The 20,480-nt window shown below is 36.6% G+C and overlaps 1 protein-coding gene across 1 annotated transcript; it reads right to left on the reverse strand.

Moving 5' to 3' along the window:
• On the reverse strand, positions 939–11,185 carry LOC109844143 (ribonuclease 3-like protein 3). The gene is made up of 4 exons (XM_020413104.1): positions 10,896–11,185; positions 9,519–9,929; positions 1,623–1,769; positions 939–1,536 (listed from the first exon to the last, which is right to left on the reverse strand). Exons 2-4 carry the CDS (start codon positions 9,909–9,911, stop codon positions 1,117–1,119), a joined length of 960 nt encoding a protein of 319 aa, XP_020268693.1. The 5' UTR covers positions 9,912–9,929; positions 10,896–11,185; the 3' UTR covers positions 939–1,116.

The raw sequence follows: 20,480 nt of genomic DNA on the forward strand, positions 1-20,480 counted from the left end.
AAAATTACAGTTCAAAAAAGCGCCACAAGAAACGGAAACAGAATTCACCTGAGTCTGCAACACAGCCTCGATCTCCATTAGCATTGCGGCCGAGATCAACACCAGCTCATTCTTCCCCTTCCTCCCCCCAGCCTTCCCCCTCTTCCTCCTCCTTCCAAACGAAGACGGTGACCCCTTCCTCTCCTTCTCCTTCTCCCTCTCACTCTCAGCAAGCTCGTTGTCAACGCTCCACATGTTGTCCTTCTTCTTCAACCGCGGCCTGATCGATTCCCCTCTTGAGAGGTTGCAGCAGGAGATTCTAGGGCTCAGGGATGAGATTGAATGAAAAAAATAGGGATTTCGGGGTGGAATTGAAACCCTAGGAATGGGCGGGGGAGGGAGAGATAAAGCAAGTGAGCCTGTCCTACGGCGATGATGGTCTCAAGACGCTTCAGGATGGAGGAGGTGAGAAAGGCGCCGCCTTTGACGGAACGGCGGTTGGCGATTAGGGGCCCCCCAAGTGGGGGGCCCTGTTCTACGGAACCGGAAGTTCCGCCTCAGCAGCGCCCCTGGTTGGCGATTAGGGGCCCCCCAAGTGGGGGGCCCTGTTCTACGGAACCGGAAGTTCCGCCTCAGCGGCGCCCCTGAATTAGTATCAATTTATCAAAAGGGAAGATTTAACCACACGATGGCCTACCTTTTGTCTTCCAGTCATATTTTACATAATACGACAAGCATGAGGATCCTGCGAACAGCAACAAGTACAGTAACATAATTCAGGAGCATTTTGCACTGATATAGTTAGCAAGTCGTGATATTTTTAAACGCGTGATATTTTTAACAGTATGATGGAGAATGACGTCGATATTTTAAAGAAGCCAGACAATTTTGTTAGCACCGATATCCTAAACCATGAAGAACACTAGTAATACTAAAGCAAGTCTATACTTGCATGAAAATATTGAACCCTCGTTATATTATTGAGCTTTAGCCGCAAGTTCATATAAATGATTAGCAAAGAACAGGCATTTTGATACCTAACTAGTACTTTAACCAGTTTCTAAATGAAATAGGCAGAAAACATCCACATATTCCTTTTAGTTCCTCTTATATTTATTTACATTACTAAGGAACAGGTCAATGGTTACTGAACATAAGCATTAGACTTAACATGACTGCTGCAAGCAATGAACCTACAACCAAACTTCGAGAGGTTCTCCAACTCCAGAGGGCCGGCAAGTTAAACAAACGATTCCTACCAATTGAAGGTGTTCTTTGCTCACAAGTTAATGATAATAGGTCCAAAGTTTCCTCTTCAATCCTATCCAATACAACTTTTGCAGCACGATTCATGGCGATTTCCTTCTTGTTTCCATAAGTTGCGCTTCCCACCATGTTCCCGTTGATCAACACCTTGACAATCATATTTTTGGTCCATCCGTCTTTTACGAATTTCAAGTCCAACTTCCTTTTCTGGCAAAGTTCGTGTAGTTCAGCCACTGGATGCTTTCCTAATACTTCAAGATTGATCAATGGCTCTGCTAGCCTCTTGAATGCCTGACCACATGTCACAAATGCACGTTTCATCTCAAATATAAAAGAATTACAAATATTTACATAGAGAGTAAAATGAGAAATTGTACCTTCCATACAGTCTCTAAAGAGCTTTTACTGTCCATAAAAATGGCACCTAGGATAGATTCTACAATATCAGCAAGGACTTTAGGAGGATCGAGAAGTCCGTTTGAATGATTTGGATACACCTTCATTCCCTCCATGAAGTCTTGAATCTGTATGTGCCAACGTTCAGAAAATATAATATATTGTATTAACATGGACAATAATAATAAGTTAAAACATTAGGCCCTAGAAGATCAACTACGAATACATAGCAAATTAGTCAGTAAAAACAAATAACTCAACTCTGACTCTCCAATTCTCCATATCCTCGACCACAAATATAAAATCATTATGGGTTTAGATATGGGAAAAGAGAGAATTAGCACACTAATTAATGTCATGAATTCTTAATATTTTTAAGATAAACATGATTCTTTTATTGACCAAAAAAGGCATTACATGCCGTTTAATAAATGTTAAATGTTACTAATTGTATATATATTTGTTATCGTCAGACACTAACGAGCTTGTATCACATGTAGTATGTCAGTGCCATTTTTTTGTTGGTCTAAGTGTCCTACGTGTCATAGGTTTATGAAACATAATACCATTATAAGCCTCCAAAAATATCAACATAATGAAGAATAAAATCCTGTATTTATACTATGAGATAACAGACTGCAGTTGGTGAGGCTTAGTAATCTCGTCAACTGCCCTGAATTTTTTTTCTATAACTGATTTGTTTCACCATGTGCACTAACAATAAAGAAAGCAAAGGAAAAAGGGAAAAAAAAAGGCATCAATAACCTGAAGACTAGACTGCAAGAACCAACTAACAACCAAAGAAACTGATCATGGGTACACATGTAGATAGCTGAGGTCATAGGCAATGGAGGTCAGTAATAGACTTATCACGCCAGACATACACAAAGTGTGTGACGAGAGGTTAATGCTTTTCATGAGCAACAACAAACTTAACTTGGAGCAACACCAAATACTAACAAGTACAAGTCAAAGCTAAGTTATTTTGTGCAAACATGTGGCTATCCTCACCATAACAAGAATGAACAGCAACAAAGAGCATCAGAACGAAGTACACAAAAAATGAGAATGGTATCGAGCAACTTATTTTTGCATCATCCAAACAAGAGCAATAAAATCATCAAAAATATGAAATACAGATACTATAACAGGAAAGCTTAATACTATGCTGAAGTGCAATCTTATGTAGAATTAGTAATGCATGACATTTATGTTGCTGCGAGCAACATTCAAAGAGGCATAGCACACACGGACACACACACACACACACACATACACAGGAAAGCTTAATACTATGCTTCATCAAAAATATGAAATACAGATACTATAACAGGAAAGCTTAATACTATGCTGAAGTGCAATCTTATGTAGAATTAGTAATGCATGACATTTATGTTGCTGCGAGCAACATTCAAAGAGGCATAGCACACACGGACACACACACACACAGAGAGAGAGAGAGAGAGAGAGAGAGAGAGAGAGAGAGAGAGAGAGAGATATGCATGTATATGCATGCAACTACATGCACATGTGCACATCTGCATGTGCACGTCAATGTTTTAAATATCGGCCGATAAACCGATATTATCAACTATTTATCGGTTTTGGGGGCCTTCCGCTATGATAAGTTCGATTTTAAATAGGTTATCGTTTTTGGATATTTATCACCGATAATACGACGATAAAGTGAGTTATAGATCGATATTGTCGGCCCAAAAATCAGAATTATCGGTCTTTGGTTTGACTTTTAATTTTGGGCAACGGGCACCTATTCAATGCACTTTAAGCTTGACCCAACCCAAGTTTCTACTATTGGTTAGTGATCCTAAATATAATTATTTACATTTTGGTATGTTTATATTTCATTAAGTATGGTTAGATTATATTTTAGAATATTATATTATGTATATCACCATCCGGTAATGCCACCCGATAAATACTACTTATCCTCGATATATCCCCGATATCTGCTATCCGATATGGATTTTGACCATCCGATAAATCCCCGATAACCGCCCCCAAAAAAAAAGAAAAAAAAACTTCTTAGAATGATTAATCAGTTTGTACACAATAATAAACCTATGAGATATACATGAATTCACATGTATAAATGTACTACTCAAATAAAAAAAGTAAATTATGTAGTGTGTAGCGCTCCAAATGGCTTCATCTAGTGAAATAATTGGGAAATAAATGTATTTCATAAAAGAGAACTGAAAATTTCTAACTAATTGATGCGTTCGTAAATCATAATCTTCAACATCTAGATGTTAGATTTTAATAAATAAATACAAGATATTACCAATAATGACAATAAAATTGCAATAGAGTTCCAAGAGAAGAAAAGTAATTAGTAAGTTACGAATTGAAGCTTCTTGACAGACACAGGATGAAAAAAGTTGGAGGTCAAAATACTAACAGTGAGATTGGATACAAGTAAATGGCATATAACCTATGATATGAATTCTAATGTCATTGGTACGATGAGAGAAGTATGAAGTACAAATAATACCCAAAATAGTTGCATCTTTTCCTTTTCCTTTTCCTTTTTATTTACTGGTTCAGTGGATATAAGAATATAAAAACAGTACACTTAATGAGGCCAGAAGACAACATAATGAGACAGATACACTGATTTCATTCAAGAGTTGGTGAAAATTTAGCAGTACTTTTTCTTTATGAAAATTTTTCCTGGAAATTTGTACACCCACAAGCAGTTGAATGCCTAGCTGAACTGTAATTCCTCCGAGATGAGATGATTTTGGGAAATGGACTAAGGAAGCAAAGGGGTGGAATTAATATTAACCTAACTAAACAGGTATAGTAACATTTAGAAAAGTGACAAGATTCGTGGAGGAGTCGGTAACTTCCCTACTTTTCTAATAGAACATTGGGGGTGAACTAATCAGGAAAACTAATAAATGACTCCTTAAGAACATTGAAGCATTAGGGTTCACATTGTTCAAGATATTTATGTCGGTCCCATGTTCCAGCCACTGAAGCAATAGGTGCATGTTTTACATGTGCTTAAAATGTTTCTCGTCAAATCAAACATCTTTCACAGAGTTAAATGAACGTAAAGATACATACTAATATGTATCTAAAATAGATATTGCATGAAATTTCTGCAGCAAATATGAATCTATTTTCTATATCAACTATTTCTTAGTCAAAAAAATTTACCAAAGCATGTTCCTTGATTGGGCGAGCTTTAAATACAGAAATGATAAGGTAAATTTTCGTACTAGAAAGCACAAACACGTCAAACCAAGTCTTGTTGGCGTCCAATAGAAGTTGGAAATTATTACTTGTATTATACTTTCTTCACACGTATCAGTCATTTTTGAAACCGTGTAAGGGTGACAAAGTTTGATGGATACTAAAGCTCCAAAAGGAAAGAAAACATTTCCTTCATTCTTTAGGGCTGCTAAAGGAGAAGATGGTATAACTAATACTATTAGTGAAATAATTTGATATGCAACAAAGTTATAGAAAATACCAGAGTATAAATGATTTAATACATCTGTATAAAAGAGATAAGCTAGCTTTCTGTCTTAATTTTATTTCTCCTTTTCATAATAGTTACTCTATATGCATAATCATAATTTTTTATTAAACATTTAGTGTAATAAAAAGATACTTCACATTTTTTTACCATTTATTAGTTACTATAAATAATAGTTCTTGATGTTCTTTCTTGTGAGGTGAGCAGAAATTGAACAAAATAGTAAGCAGCAGACATTTGATATCAATTTTATGAATGGACATTTTATGACTTCAGTATAAACCTTCTTTGCATTGTCTACAAGTTATTTTTTAATAATAAATTAACTAGCCTGTGAATCTGTTTCACGAGGGTATAATCCATTCAAGTGCATTGGAGACATTGTTATCGAGGCGCAAGGCGCAATGCGGGGGGCGCAAAGGCCTCTTATGCGCACCATGCGCAAGGCGCACAACGATGCGCGCGCCTCATTGAATTGAGGCACACAACTCAAACTAATATTTTCCAACATAAGACAAAGAAGCATATAAGCAACATGTTTATAAATTGTCACATAAAAAGACCAAGAAATATAATTTCACCGACTAACTCACGAATGAGTCTTAATTAGCATGCATAACATAGAGAAGTTCATAAATTTCCACAAATCACAATGCAAGATAATCTCCAATATAAGCAAAAATCTATGAAACAAAACAAGCAAGTAACAAATAAGAAAAATGTATTTTCATTTAAAATATGATATATGTATTTTTAAGTGATAATTAAATGATTAAAAAAACATAATTGTTCATAATTTTCTAGTTAGCATTCTTAATTGCTATTTGCTAGTTAGCATGAAAAGATGAAGAATGGAAGTAACAATTACATATTTACATGTTCATAATTTTCTAGTTAGCATGCTAATTAGAGAAGGAAGTTACAATTAACAAACAAGTATACTAAATTACTAATTATTATTTTCTTTTTATAGGTTAAACATGAAAAGATGGAGAATGGATTATCAACTAGCAAGAAAGAGTCTATTACATGATGTAAATATGTAAATATAAAGTATTTAAAAAAACAGAAGAAAAAGTCTATTACATGATTGCAGGTGTCAAGCGCGTGTGAGGCGCGTGTGAGGCGCACGCGAGGCATGTGCGAGGCGCACAAGAGGTGCACGAAAGGCGCACAAGAGGCGCATGCAAGGCGCGCGCCTCGTGTGCGTGCAGTGTCCCGCCTCTGGTGCGGGGCACAATTGCCCCAGCCCGCAGCGCCCCGCGCCCGGGGCGCGCGCCTCATTAACAATGATTGGAGATGCAAAAAAATGATGGGACTGATGCTCTTAAATGTTTGCATGGCATAGTAAAGAAACTATAAATGTGACACAAAGTGATATTCTCAAAATTAAGCAAAATACATGCAAAATAATAAGAGGCTAATGACTGGAAGGATACGCCTAGGCTGAGCTGAAGAGAAAACAACGAGATTTTGTCAAAGTCTGAGGTGTAAATGTAAATTGATAAAGACTATAATGCATGTTTGACGAAGTTCCTTTCAGTTATCGTAGATGTTGGAGTAGAAATTCTAATTGACGCACAGATGACAGAAAGATATACATATAATCGTAGTCAAAAGCATGATGTATTCAACACAACTCAGAAAGATCTTCTACTTTTATTGCCTTCATTATGGTGAATTCCAGACATAAATGTAGCTAGAACAATGAGCTACCTGCATTAGCCAAAGGTTCTAAGTTTCAGTATGAATCTTTTAATCATATTACCTTCAACAAGGTATGTGATCCATGTGGCTATAGGAGAGCAATAAACAGGTACAAACAGTAGGTTTCTACTCTTGAGCAAATTTCAAGAAAAGTAGAAACAGAATTTTGTAATGATGAATTATTGTTTGAATTAGGAAGATCAATATGCATGAAAATTATAGATCTAGATAAAGTCAATGCTTTTAGGAGCCTAGATTGTCATAGCAAGAGAATGGACAACAGGAGACCAAATGGAGGGGAAAATATATTTAATAGATATTTAGAACAAGTGAACTTTATTACCCAACAATTGGAATTGATCATATTAACTGAATCTTCCACCTTCGGATAAGATTGAATTACCTGAACTCAGCTGCTTATCTCATTCAAAAATGTTTACTTCGATAACTTTTGTTGTTGCCAAAGATGCACTTTCCTGTAGTTTGAACTTAATGGAACAAACTTCTACCAACCAATACTCTCAGATCTGCCTGTGCCATGTGTTTCTTCTTTAATTCAGGTATTCATTTTAAAAGCATCTTCTAAATAAATTTTTTAAGCAGTGTCTTCCTGGATTATCCTTGCTCTTGTCCTCTGGTTCAGATTTGATCCGACTCAGCCAAAAGGTTGACAACTAGTGCAGGGATCATCCTTCATATGGAGATGTTTGCTGATTTCTCTAGGCAGTCTATATGAGACCAGCTGCTGTATTGTATAGCTCTTTGCATGATAAGATTCTAAAAAATAATTTGCACTAGTGCTAACTTCTCTACTCCTACATTCTAATGCTCGGTTAACTTACAGCCTCAATAAGTAAATTAAATAACATAATTAAACTAATATACATTTTAATTCCATGAACAATCATCGCAGAAGTAGTACAGAAGATGTGGGACTTAGAAGGTTGGCACATTTCAATGAATTTAACTTGCTATTCCCAATAAGCTTAATGGACAAGCATAAATATTTTAACGTACTATCTGCGATCTGCAAGAAGTATAATCATTTCTGCAGGCAGAACATTGACCCAAGAGCTAAACAGGGATAACACGGTTCATAACTACAAGATTGGTGATGAGGTTGGTATGCCGTCATATTTCATATCTAACCAGAATGTGGAGAAAATAGTAGTATTGCAGGATCGTACTATTTAGCTTTTCCCAGTTGGGTGGAGGAACAATAAGTGAGAGTGGAAAGAACAAAGGTTTGCTAAACCAATACAAAGTTCATTTACTACTTACCCTACTTGATTGCTTTTAACCAAGTTCTTTTTGGTCTACCTCTACACCTATTTACCCTCTTTAACTACAAGTATATCATTTCTCCTTAACTTGTGCAGTAAGTGGCCTCCATAATACATGATAAAACCATCTCAACTGTTTACCCTCATTTTGTTCTCAATAGGAGAAATATGGAAACAAATGGACATAACAGGTGTGTAACTATATTTTGTGACAGAGGTCTAGGTGTGTTCTCTTCTCCTGTTGCTGATGAGATCAACATCTAAACCAGGAATCACTCGTACTCTATGAAGAACAAATCACACGATACACACATTGTATGATGCAAACATATCAATTTGGAAACACTAAAAAGTAGGACAGAGTATTAATGAAAATAAATCATGCATGCAAAAATGTATATGCATACACAAGCAAATATAGACATTCATACACCCAAAAAAACAGTTATTAGCATCATCCAGTTGGATTGGGTCCTCTTACATCACCGGAGCATTATACATAGTCAACTATCCAAACCATCTATCTGAAATAACAATTGCGAATCTTTTTTCCTTTTAAAAGAAATGACTAAAGTCAGAGTTGAAAGACCGGACTTAGCATGACGTAGCCCAGTAATCTTCCAATATAATAGCCTATAAACGTAATTTTTCATAGATTGATCATGTACTCAATCAATGTCAAATACAAAAACAGCTTTTATGGATAATCAGATCGAGTATATCAGAGTAATAGCAGGTCATCTTATGTAGATAAATAGGACCTTACATTGCATCTGTCCTTTTTTTTTTCCTGTGCATATGGATATTAGCTTTGGTAAGTATTGGAGTAGTTTCTTTGCCATTTACATTGCTTATTTGCTTCCTTGTTTAACATTCTTCTATAAATATGTACTGTTTAGAGACTTATTAATGAAAGAAATTTCACTTTCCTTTATTAGCATTGAGCAAAAGGAGCAGCAGCAAGAATGCAATTATAAAATATCTAAATAGAGAATTTTGCAGTACAGATGGGCAGAGCATTTTGATCCACAGAAGAGAATGCAGCACCAGAACCCTATAAAAGATTTCAATTTGTTTTGACAGGAACGAGACAAAAGATCTTTCAGGTGTTCTTGCGTGAGGAACAAGTGCACTGTGCGGTTCAGAAATAGGTCGCTATTATACCAAGAACATATACAATAATAATTATAATTTACAATTTTAATCGCATCATCCAAAGACGACATAAATAGTACTCCTTGATAAGCAGGAACTACATGAATACAAAATAGCGAGCTTGAAGACATCATGATCCCTAGATAAATTCTAAGAATAAAAAGGTATAAGCCACCATAAAATAAAGTAAGTCAGACAGTATAATAGATGGCCTTTCATATTAATACCTGCTCATCTAGCTGTGGTGCTTGGTGCCGAAGATAGCGATATAGACCAGAGCAAACAGCCACACGTGCAAGTTTCTCAGTATCAACATTAGCAGCACGAAGGCGAGTCAGCGGACCAGGGGCAAGTTCCGGGTACATGTTAATCACCCAACGGCCAACAAGGCAATTGAGAACGGCATCACCCATAAACTCCAATCTCTCATAAGTGATTTCGGGCTTAAAGGGATAGTAGAAAGAGGGGTGGGTCAGTGCCTCTTCTATCAAACTCCGGTCTTCAAAATTATATCCCAAAATCTTCTCGATTTTCTTCATGTCTTCTTTCTCCATTGCAGGCACGTCAGCCATCTTATTGTCCCTCAGGTCCCTTCTATACCACTGTTTGTGTGCTCCCATTCTTTCGTCTCTAGTTATCTGTAATGGATAAAACCAAAAGAAGAAGAAGAAGGGGGAAAAAACGTTGAAGCAATTAATTTGGGTACAGTTGTTCCTTGCAAAGAGTATGATAGTAAAGTGAGGCAATAAAAATAGTTATGGCTAATGGATACATCGATGGTGAGTAATATGATGCTAAATAATTAGGTGCCAATATAAGAAATTAATAACGGTTTTTCGCGAGTGCATTTCAGCCCCAAGCGTGCTCCTCCCCTTTCTATGAACACCTATCCAGCTATCATGTATCTGATAGCTAAAAAAGAAAACAGAGTAATGCTGGATAAACGGTAAGAGAAAATTGCTATAGTTTCTTTGGTTATTATGGTAAACAATAACAAGGTACAAAATCTATCATATCCTTTCCTTGTTTATTGATAACATAGAGACAATGAAAGGATTAAAGATGAAAACTTTTGGTTCAGGATTTAGGCCGCAATCCACAGCAATGTGATTCTAACCCAAGACAAAATTAACATCAACGATCAAGTTTATACAACAAGTTCAGTTACCAATCACCAGCAATGAAGGGCTAATCCAGCTTCCTTGCTCCTACTTTCACCCAAAAAAATAAAAACGACCGAGATAACAGAGAATGTGACAAAAGATTTACTTGGTTTCTTGATTTTGGCGTAAATATGCTGTTCCAATACAAATTGAATTTTTCTGGACAGGCAATGCGTTTCTTAAATAAATAAAAAAAAGAATTAATACCAAATGCAATTTAACAAATCAGTACCCAGAATTCCTTTTTCAATCTTTTCTTCTTCAATTTTTGTTATTTGGGTACAGGCTACACCGAAAAAAAAATTAGACTTGAGATGGAGATAATCAAGATTAAGAGTTTGACTGTTCAGCGGTTTATAAAACAAGAGTATTTCACATTACAACAAAAGAGAAAAAGAAAAAAACTTTGAAATTTGTAACAAAGAGATGAACATCACATACCTCTTCTTCACGAGTTTAACTTCTTCTGAAGAAGCAAAGAGGAAGGATATGTTGTTGTTGACCATTGAGAGAAGAAAAAGAAAGAGCTTTGCCATTTGGGGGTACAAGAAAACAAGATGAACGTGTTTTGGTTTCGTTCGTAACTTTGGACTTTATCTATTTAAAGGATTAATTTCAACTCTCTCTCTCCCCTCCTCTCTTTGACATGTGCAGTTGAGACGTCGGATGTCAGAGAGAGAGAGAGAGAGAGAGGGAGAGATAGCGGCATAGAGAAGCGTGAAGAAGCAAATAAAAAATGGAAACGTAAGATTTGGACTCGCCCGCGCCCGGTACCGGGTCGGCTTTAAGTCCCTACCAATGCGATGCATTCGATTTAAATTCACAGGGTGTGCTTTATGATCATATCCATTAAGACCTCCAAATACTGCGAGTATATTTTATTTAGAATTATAGATACACTTGCAGGCAGTTGGAATATAGCCAATTAATCTACTCTTCTATGCTTGTAGGATATAGGAGGATTCAAATAATCATTATTTATATTACAACAATGCTAGTATAACTACTGTAGTCTGAACAGTAACTCGACCCTTTATATTAGCTAACAACTTGCATAACCGACTAATAAGGTAGTGTTTGTCGGCCTTCAGCCAGACGACTAGAGAGGCGGTGTGTCCCGTCGATAATCAACTACCCTCGTCTTACATTCGCTAACAGAGTCAACATTGTTCTAGCCTCTATAGTCTTCATGACTCATCGGACCCGGTTACCACCAAACACCTGCTATTGTCCTCACATTAAACATTTGATGACTCACCTTCTTCAATGATCGACACCTGTAAGGCACTTGCCGAGTCAGCTGCCTGCCTGAACTCGGCCACAATTACCTTTATGCCCTTCCGATTTGCTATAAAAGGAAGTTGTACTGCATGAGGTAACCTCTTCTACTTTAACTCTGAACAATTCCTCTCACTATTTTCTCTTATATTTTCTCACTCAAGTATAAACGATGAGTTGATCGTCGGAGGAACAACCAGAGAACTTAAATCCGGTCTCTCATGAGTTCTTCACGTGCAGGGAAAAACATTGATCAAAAGAGTCAGTCATCTGAAGTAGTTTGAGAACTCTAACTCCATTTCAATCCACAAATAAACCCCATCTTCGATAACTGACATCAACAACCCCAAAACTTTGAAGCATCAAAACTCCGAAGTTGCTCACTTTATGGGCCAAAATCTAGGTAATTATTCTAATACCAACTTAAGTTTTTCTAATCATTACATTGAAACTCTGAAGCTATGGTGAAGATTGATGATTATATTTTTATAGTCTAACAACATACATTATAAGATATTTTATAAGCATTTTATTACACTCTTTGATTTCCAAATGATGTTTTTGTTAAATAGAAATATTAAGTTCAAATCATAGGACTGTAAATTTGTAAGGACCATGAATTTTTAATACTAGTTAAAATAATTTTTCGGGTATTTAAAATATTAAATTATTATTTTCAAAAAAGTATTTATGTTTTACTTGATTTCCTAGAATTTTCTATGATTTAATAATACCATTTTATGTTTTACTAATTATAATTTAATTATTGAATAAATATATGCCATCCATTATTATTGTTATTCATTATTATTATTATTATTATTATTATTATTATTTGTATTGTATTAATATTCACCTTAGTACTTTAGCATATATAAATATTTGGCTGTTAATATTTTGTTAGTAATATTATTTGATTAATTGTTATTATAATTATCATGATTACGTATAGTATATTTGATTTGTATTATTAATCGTGATTGATATTATTATTTCCACGTGCATGCGTATCTATGTGTATATACCTCTAACCCTAACCCTAATTATCTCCTACCTCCCGCCACAAATCTCTCTCCTTCCATTTTCTCTTATTTTCAAATTTCAAAACCAATCAATCCCCTAAAATCATGTTGATACTTACCTTATCTCTCCCGTACTCAAACTTTCTCTCTCCATATATTTTCTCAATCTTCCCCATAATCAAATCTTTTTCTCTCTCTAAATCACAACAAATCCTATCTCTCCCGTACTCCCCCTATAAAAATATACATATAATATTTAAACCATCATCTCTCTCCCCTCTTCTCACGGGGGGTCATCTCTCTCTCTCAGATCATCAAACTTCCTCTTCGATCTTCTTCCCAACCCGACCACGCTTCCACTGTGAACCCCATCACGACCACGACCGCCCCCAGCCACCAAAAACCACCACGCCTGTCCCTTCACCCCCGTCGGCCTGGGCCCCGCATCCACCGTCCTACCATTGACAGCACCCAACGATGCCGAGCTCAAACCTCTCCACGCCTCCAAGATCGCGACGAGCCACGCCAGATCGCCGCTCGAGCCTCCACCCACCGTCCGCTCAGTCCAGCCAGCGCGCCGCCCTCGCCTGACCGCCAGAACCACCGCCCATTCACCGCAGAGATTGAGGTAACCAAATCCACGGCCAGCTCTTCCCCCTTTGGACTTAGCACCAGCACCGCCTTCTATGTCGTCGAACCTTGCCTTAGCTCCTTCCTCGAGCGCCGCCCTCGTCTCTTCCCGTTGAGCTTTCCTGGCCGCCGCCTTGGCCACGCGCTCAGATCCGGCCTGGACGTCCATCACCACCACCAGTTCACCGGCGCCTAATCCGCGTCACCCACGTCCTCAACTCGTCAGCCAACCTCACCGCTCATCTCACACGTCGCCGGAGCTCTCCCCGCACGCCGTGCCCTCGTGTAGGATCCGACCCGCGCCGCCGACGTCGACTTGTTCGACAACAACCGAGGCAAGATCCTGCTTCCCTTGACTTGTATTTCATTATTTATATTTGTTATAAATTGATCGCATAGAATAGACTGTGATATGTTATAACCTGCGTGGGATTATTAACGAACGATACTATATGATATTATTTTCTGTTGTAGTGATATTCATGAAGAAGAGTATGATAGGTATTTTGAGTCGTATGTGATGAAAGGATATTTTGACAATTAGATTTTGATTAATTATGATAAGTTTTTGGAAGAAAGAATATTTCTAAGGATTATTTTGAATCATTATAGAAATAAATAAGTTAAAAGAGTTATTTTGGAAAAAGTATTATTTTGAATTATTAAGAAATAAATTTTAAGGATTTTATTTTGTAAAGGATTATTCTGAATTAATAAGTTAATGTCCTGAAAAGATTAGTTTAGAATTAAAAGGATTAATTGACTTATTATATATATATTATTTCATTATATTATAATATGCGAATGTTACCTGTGTTTGCCACATATTACAATGATACCGACACGTTGGCACTCTTATTTATACTCATAGTATTTAACTTGTTCGATACTGTAACATGATTAGTTATAGTGTAAATTGTGATTTCTTGTGTGAGATTGTTTGACATGAATAGTTGTGTGGAGGCTTGTTATTTTATCACTTAGTTGTTATCCAATAGGAGAGACTGTACATGAAGACGACTTCTGTTAAAAGTATGATTTATAAGTGTGCTTCAAAGCATGGCTATACTCACTCGACATCGATATCCCGATGTGAGGAGTCCCGAGTTCCCTCGATATCGATATCCCGGTATGAGGTTTCCTTAACTATTATTATTATAGCATTGACTAGATGATGCACTCTTGATCAGACGTGTTATGGGTCACAGTTATTTTCATAGTTTTTATAGAAGTCGTTCCACGGTAACTCCGTGGCTAGTGCACGACATTTCATGTATAGTTACTTAATTAAACTGACAAATATGGGGATATAATGGGGAATTGGACGAAGAATATAACATTTATATAAACAGGCATATGCGCTTTCTTGATATTGTGAGTTATATATATACTTGGGCCGGAGAGCCAAACTTGACTTGAGGGCGGCCCCCGGACGACTTTACGGGGACCCGATTATATATATGAAAATATTCTTCCCCAATTCAAATAACATGTAAAACAAGAATAGTATGCTTGCGTGTCTTATGGTGGACTTTGTTGGTTTTATGAGATGTAGACTAGTTGTATTTCTGTTCATACATAGATCGGGATTAATAATTAATTATCTACAATTTGAGACATAAGGTATATATATGAGGGTTTCCTTGTTTGGATTATTTCGCTCGACGTATTACGTCTCAAGTTATAGGTATTTAAGTATTAATTCCATCTAGTTGTGTGATTTGGATACTTGGATGATTACCCTGTTGGCTAGCTGCGTGATCTTGACACTTGGATGGTTTTCTTAGATTCTTCTGGTGATTTTATTCCAGTGATAGATTGCATTTAGATTATTAGTAATTCATTTGCATATTATTATTATTATTATCACTGTTTTTGCTTTGGTCGTTCGATCGTTCCTATTTCTCTCTGTGGGATCTTGCCGTGTGTCACACACACGCTAACGTACACCTGTTTTTCTCTGGTGTACGTCAGATTTAGGAGATCAACAACCTCAGTTCGGGATAGTACAAGAGCCAGAGGATTTGTAGTAGTAAGGTCTTCCAGATGGATCAGAAGAACAATCTGAAGCTTAGACTTTTTCTTTCTTTAGTAGTTGATGAACGCTAGATCTCTTTTGCAGAACCTTACTTTAGTTTGGTGTTGGATTTAGTTGTTTTAGTAGTACTTTCCTTTTATTTCTGTTAGACTATGTATTTTTATATTTTTAGTTGGACCGTTTTGTAATGAGGGCGTGTTTGACCCAACTCTGTGTCTTGGATGATATTTTATTGTGATATGTATCTTTTCCATTCTGAGTTGTTCATTATACTCTTGTTGTGTGTGATCGGGGACCTGTGATTTTGTTTATTATATTTTTGACGCTTAGCGTATTAGATTGAGTAGAAAGAGTTTATTATTTATTTCTACTCAACCTAATACGTCGCGGGCTTGTTCACGTTCCGTTTCCCCAGTATTTTAGGAAGCAGGGCGTGACAAAATTACTTGCCTAGGGCTATCCAAAAAACCAGTGATTCAACCTAGACCAATGGAGGCATGTACCTAGGTTCCTTGGGTAAAACACGTCTTGGCTCGACTGCATCCGAAGGGCATTCTAACAGGTCAAAAAAATTTGTCCAAGCCGTCTAGACCAAGTAAAATTCGTAGGTCATAATGCCCCAAAAACTGGGTTTAGGCTGGGTGACTGGGCCAGGCCTAGAAGGGGGTGCCCCATTGGGCAGAAATGGTTGAACAACCTACCCGGCCCGGCCTGGTACATAGCAAACTGCAATGGTCAAAAAATGGGTAGTTGTGTTATTTTGATAAAAATACCCAAAAATGATTTTAAAAAGGGTTAAATTTTGAAGGTATTTTTATCATTTACGTAGGGGCTGCCTCTATAAATATAGGGAAAAACTCTCTCCTTTTCTGTCTTCTAACCCTCTAATTCTCTCTAACATTCCTTTAAATCTCTCTACTAACTCTCTGATTCTCTCAAAACTTTTAATGGTTTCTTCCTTTAATTATTGTCTCGAATGTAAAAATGTAACTCCCGAATTCAGTCCTCTTACTACCGCTGAGGAGCCAAAAGAAGTTGTTTGAGAGTCTCCAAGTTCCAAAAGGTTGAGATCAGAAGTGTGGAGCTTCTATGAGAAGATTGAAATCAAAATAATAGTACAGTTATAGTCAACCAAAAGGCAAAATATCTCGTATGTCATAAGTTACATGCTAAACATTCGCTCAGAACTGCCTACCTCAAACATCATATGCAAAGCCAACAATAAACAGCAAGGACTGTCCTCAAACAACATATGCGAACCCATCAGTCGACCAATGACACTGTATCGGCTAGTTTCCTGATCTTTAGTGATTTTTGTTGTTTTTGTGGATTTTCTCTGGTTTTGGATTTTTTGTTTTCAAATCCATATTTTTGGAAATCTGCTCTGTTATTCATTACTTATTATGAGATCAATGTAAACACTCTGGTGATGATGTTTATGTGTTTTGTTTATGAATCATCCTCATTGTGTTTTATAATGTATTCTTTTATGTGGTTAATAATTTATATTTTCTCTCATAGCTATCATGCATATATCCTTTTGTGATGCAAATATGCATATAATAGCGAGAGAGAAACAAGTGTTTTTAAGCCTGTTTGGTTTCTTTTATATGTATTATCTCGATAATGATTGCATACATCTTATATGACATTTTGATAGGGGGAGCAATCCCTATTATGATTATACTCACTCATGCTTATAAGTAGGGGGATCGTTCACTCTCTTTCTATTTTGTTATTTTTTCCCCATTTTGATGTTGACAAAGGGGGAGAAACCATATGATTTGTGTGAGTATATTGTTGGTTTATATATATTGAGGAAATTGTTTGGCATCACCAAAAAGGGGGAGATTGTTAGGACTCATGTTTATAAGCCTACTATCTTATCTATTTTGATGATTAACAAACAATTTATAACTGTGTACAACGGTGTAGCACTTAGCCCCGCATAGCACTTAGCTCCATACTTCCGGCTAGCAACTGCTCTGATACCATTTGTCACTCCCCAAGCCCGCGGGTCCGTGTAGATGTAGGGGTTAAAAATTACCTATAGGTCCCCGAACATAGTTCAAGACAGAGAAAAGACGATGAACATTATTTTCTGGGTCAAGGAAGATTATCCGACGCTAATAAACGCGTGAAGCAAAACGCACAAGTCAACGAAGTGAAAAAACACGTGTAAAGGGGGAAAGCAAGCGAAACAAAGAAGATACAAATAGCTAAAAGGGTCAAAAAGCACAACAACAGGCCAGGAGGCTCGCGTGAGCGCGAGCAGCCACCACAACTACTTTGACCTCCCAAAACCTCCCAAAACACGGATTTCGATGTTTTATTAGAATTCTTTCATCCCAGAACCTCCCCAAATATTCTGAAGCTATTTTTAAGTGCGCCTGGGTGGTTATCAACTGCAGATGAGGGGAAAATACTTGATCTTATCAAAAAACACGACGACAAAAGCCTATAAATAGAAGACCAGGGTCTTCATTGAAGAGGATCTGAAATAGGAGGGTGAGGTGATGTCAAATTGAGCAGTAAACCACGAATTTCAGAGGAGAATTGGCAGATCTTAGCGAATTCTTTTCATAAAGAAAAAGCCTTCGAAATATTTAAGATTCTCTCTCCCTCTTTCCTTGGGATCAAACTTTGTTTTGATCTCGAGAAGAGCCACAATCTCGCTTGGTCATGAATGTCGCTGCTACAATTATTTCCTTCGTGAAACAAGAGCATAATTAAACTTGTCAACCGGATCTGATCCGTGATAGTCCATGGACTAACGCGTCCCCGGGACATGTAAAGATCCCACACAAAGCAACATGAGATAAACTACTACCGTGTTTTGTTAGATAAAGTTGTAATCTTTAATTTTTATTGTAAGAAGATCTTATAAAAAGATTGAATTTTCTTTTAGTTTGAACTTGTATCGATGAACGATATAACAGGTTTGACAACAATGAAAATGACAACTTTTGACAAAAACAAACTGACGACCACAGTGGGAGCCGACGGCCTTTCTGCAAAGGCTGTAGTGTCGCAGCTAAGGGTCCTCATCCCGATTGATGAAGAGGTCGAATACGAGTTCGACCAACAGAAGTATGAAGAGTATATTGTTAGACCTTAAGGTCGCTAGGAAAGAACCCTAGAGGGGGGGGGGGGGGAATAGGGTTTATGCTAATCTAATCTGATTTTATGCCAATTAAAACTAATTAACAAATTATTCTTGTAAGATAAATATACAATGTGATATGAACAAGAATAAGCAATATAACTAAGGTGATATATCCTAGCAATGAGATATACTATATGGTATATGCAAGGATATATTTAAACTATCACAAGGGTGAAACAAACTAGTGGATAATGTAAATAAGATGCAATAGGCTATAAGATGAACAGTTATAAGTGCGCCAATGCAAACCAAACACGCTATATGTTCACGAGGTTCGGACCTTCCGTCCTACGTCCTCGCTCCCCACTCTCGAGGAGAATCCACTACACAACCCGATTTGGAAGTCGGAACTTCTCTACACACTCGGTTTTCTAGCTAACCGAAAACTCTACACACTCGGTTATCAAGTCAACCGATAACTCTCACAAATCCTCATAAAGTACATACACAAGCTACAACCTCAAGTGTTGGTCCTCACGTATCGACTCCCTCAAGTGCTCGGAATTATCACCTCTCACTAGGCCACCGACGCCACTCCTCTCGCTATCGACTCCGTCCTCACCATACACTCCTCTCGGTGTACAAGTGTATTACAAAGTGATCTACACAATTAGGCACAATAACAAAGTGTTTGTTCTCTAATACAAGGTGAGAACTCAATGTAAGCTCGCTCTCTAGGTCACAAACCCACAACCCAAATTATACTATGAATGTAAATACAATAAGCTCAATGGTTGTGTGTGAACAAAGAGAGAATCAAAATAAACTAAACTCAATGTAAATATAGCTTATGGAGATAATAATCAATAAACAATGTAAATATAAAGCTAGAAATTGAGTTTAGAAAACTTCTCTATAGATAACAAGAGAGAGGGAGAAGAGTGAATGCTCAAACACTAAAGGATGATCTCCACTTGCTCTTGTAATATTATCTTCACAAACTCAAACTCGAAAATGCTTAAAAGCTTTTAAACACACTTAAACAAAACTTAAACCCTTGTTAAACTTGATTAAAACATTTTTTTAGTTCTACTGAAAAATGAGAGCAATGAGGTATTTATAGGAACCCAAAACTTCAGCAAAAACCCCAAGAAAAAGACTAAAAAAGCCCCCAGAAAACATTGCTGAAAACTAGCCGTTACTGTGCAACGACTCTTTCATAATTCGACTTATGAGTCGACTCATGAGTCGACTTATGAGTCGACTAATGAGTCGGCTTATATGAGTCGACTCAGCAGAAGAAAAATCACAACTTCGCTGCACTTCGTGAGTCGACTTATGAGTCGGCTTATATGAGTCGACTCAGCAGAAGAAAAATCACAACTCTGCTGCACTTCGTGAGTCGACTTATGAGTCGACTTATGAGTCGACTAAACATGCATAGACCAGATTTGCAAAGAAAACTCAACTTAAAAATATGTTTAAAAATATCAGATAAATTTTAAAAATTATGAAACTTTGGGAGATGATTGTAGACATGATAACAAACATCATGAAAATATCAGAAGAAATATCATCATTTTGTAAAATAGTCCAAAACATGAAAATGTGAACATATGAATTTTGACATTTTGACTAAACCATGTTTTGAAACTTTACAAAATGATTTTGTGGATTTAATGAATGATTGTTAAGTCCATAAACCATGAAAACAATATTTTCTCAAAATTGCATATTCTATGCAATATATTCTCAAACAAAATATAGTATGAAACATATGATTATATATATGAATGTAAATTTGTTTCATATCTATAAAGCTAAACCAAAACAGAATAATAAATTTGAAATATGTAATCTCATATTTAGAAACATTAAAACTCAAAACTATATATGTATATGTATATATATATATATATATATATATATATATATATATATATATATATATA

Source organism: Asparagus officinalis, chromosome 6, assembly GCF_001876935.1.
Source record: "Asparagus officinalis chromosome 6, Aspof.V1, whole genome shotgun sequence".
Classification (NCBI taxonomy): Eukaryota; Viridiplantae; Streptophyta; class Magnoliopsida; order Asparagales; family Asparagaceae; genus Asparagus; species Asparagus officinalis.

Coding starts and splice junctions, on each gene's coding strand:
- LOC109844143 (XM_020413104.1), bottom strand. CDS start 9,911: ATGGGAGCACACAAACAGTGGTATAGAAGGGACCTGAGGGACAATAAG. Junction 1,770..9,518: donor CACCACAGCTAGATGAGCAG/GTATTAATATGA, acceptor TGGCACATACAG/ATTCAAGACTTCATGGAGGG. Junction 1,537..1,622: donor CTTTAGAGACTGTATGGAAG/GTACAATTTCTC, acceptor ACATGTGGTCAG/GCATTCAAGAGGCTAGCAGA.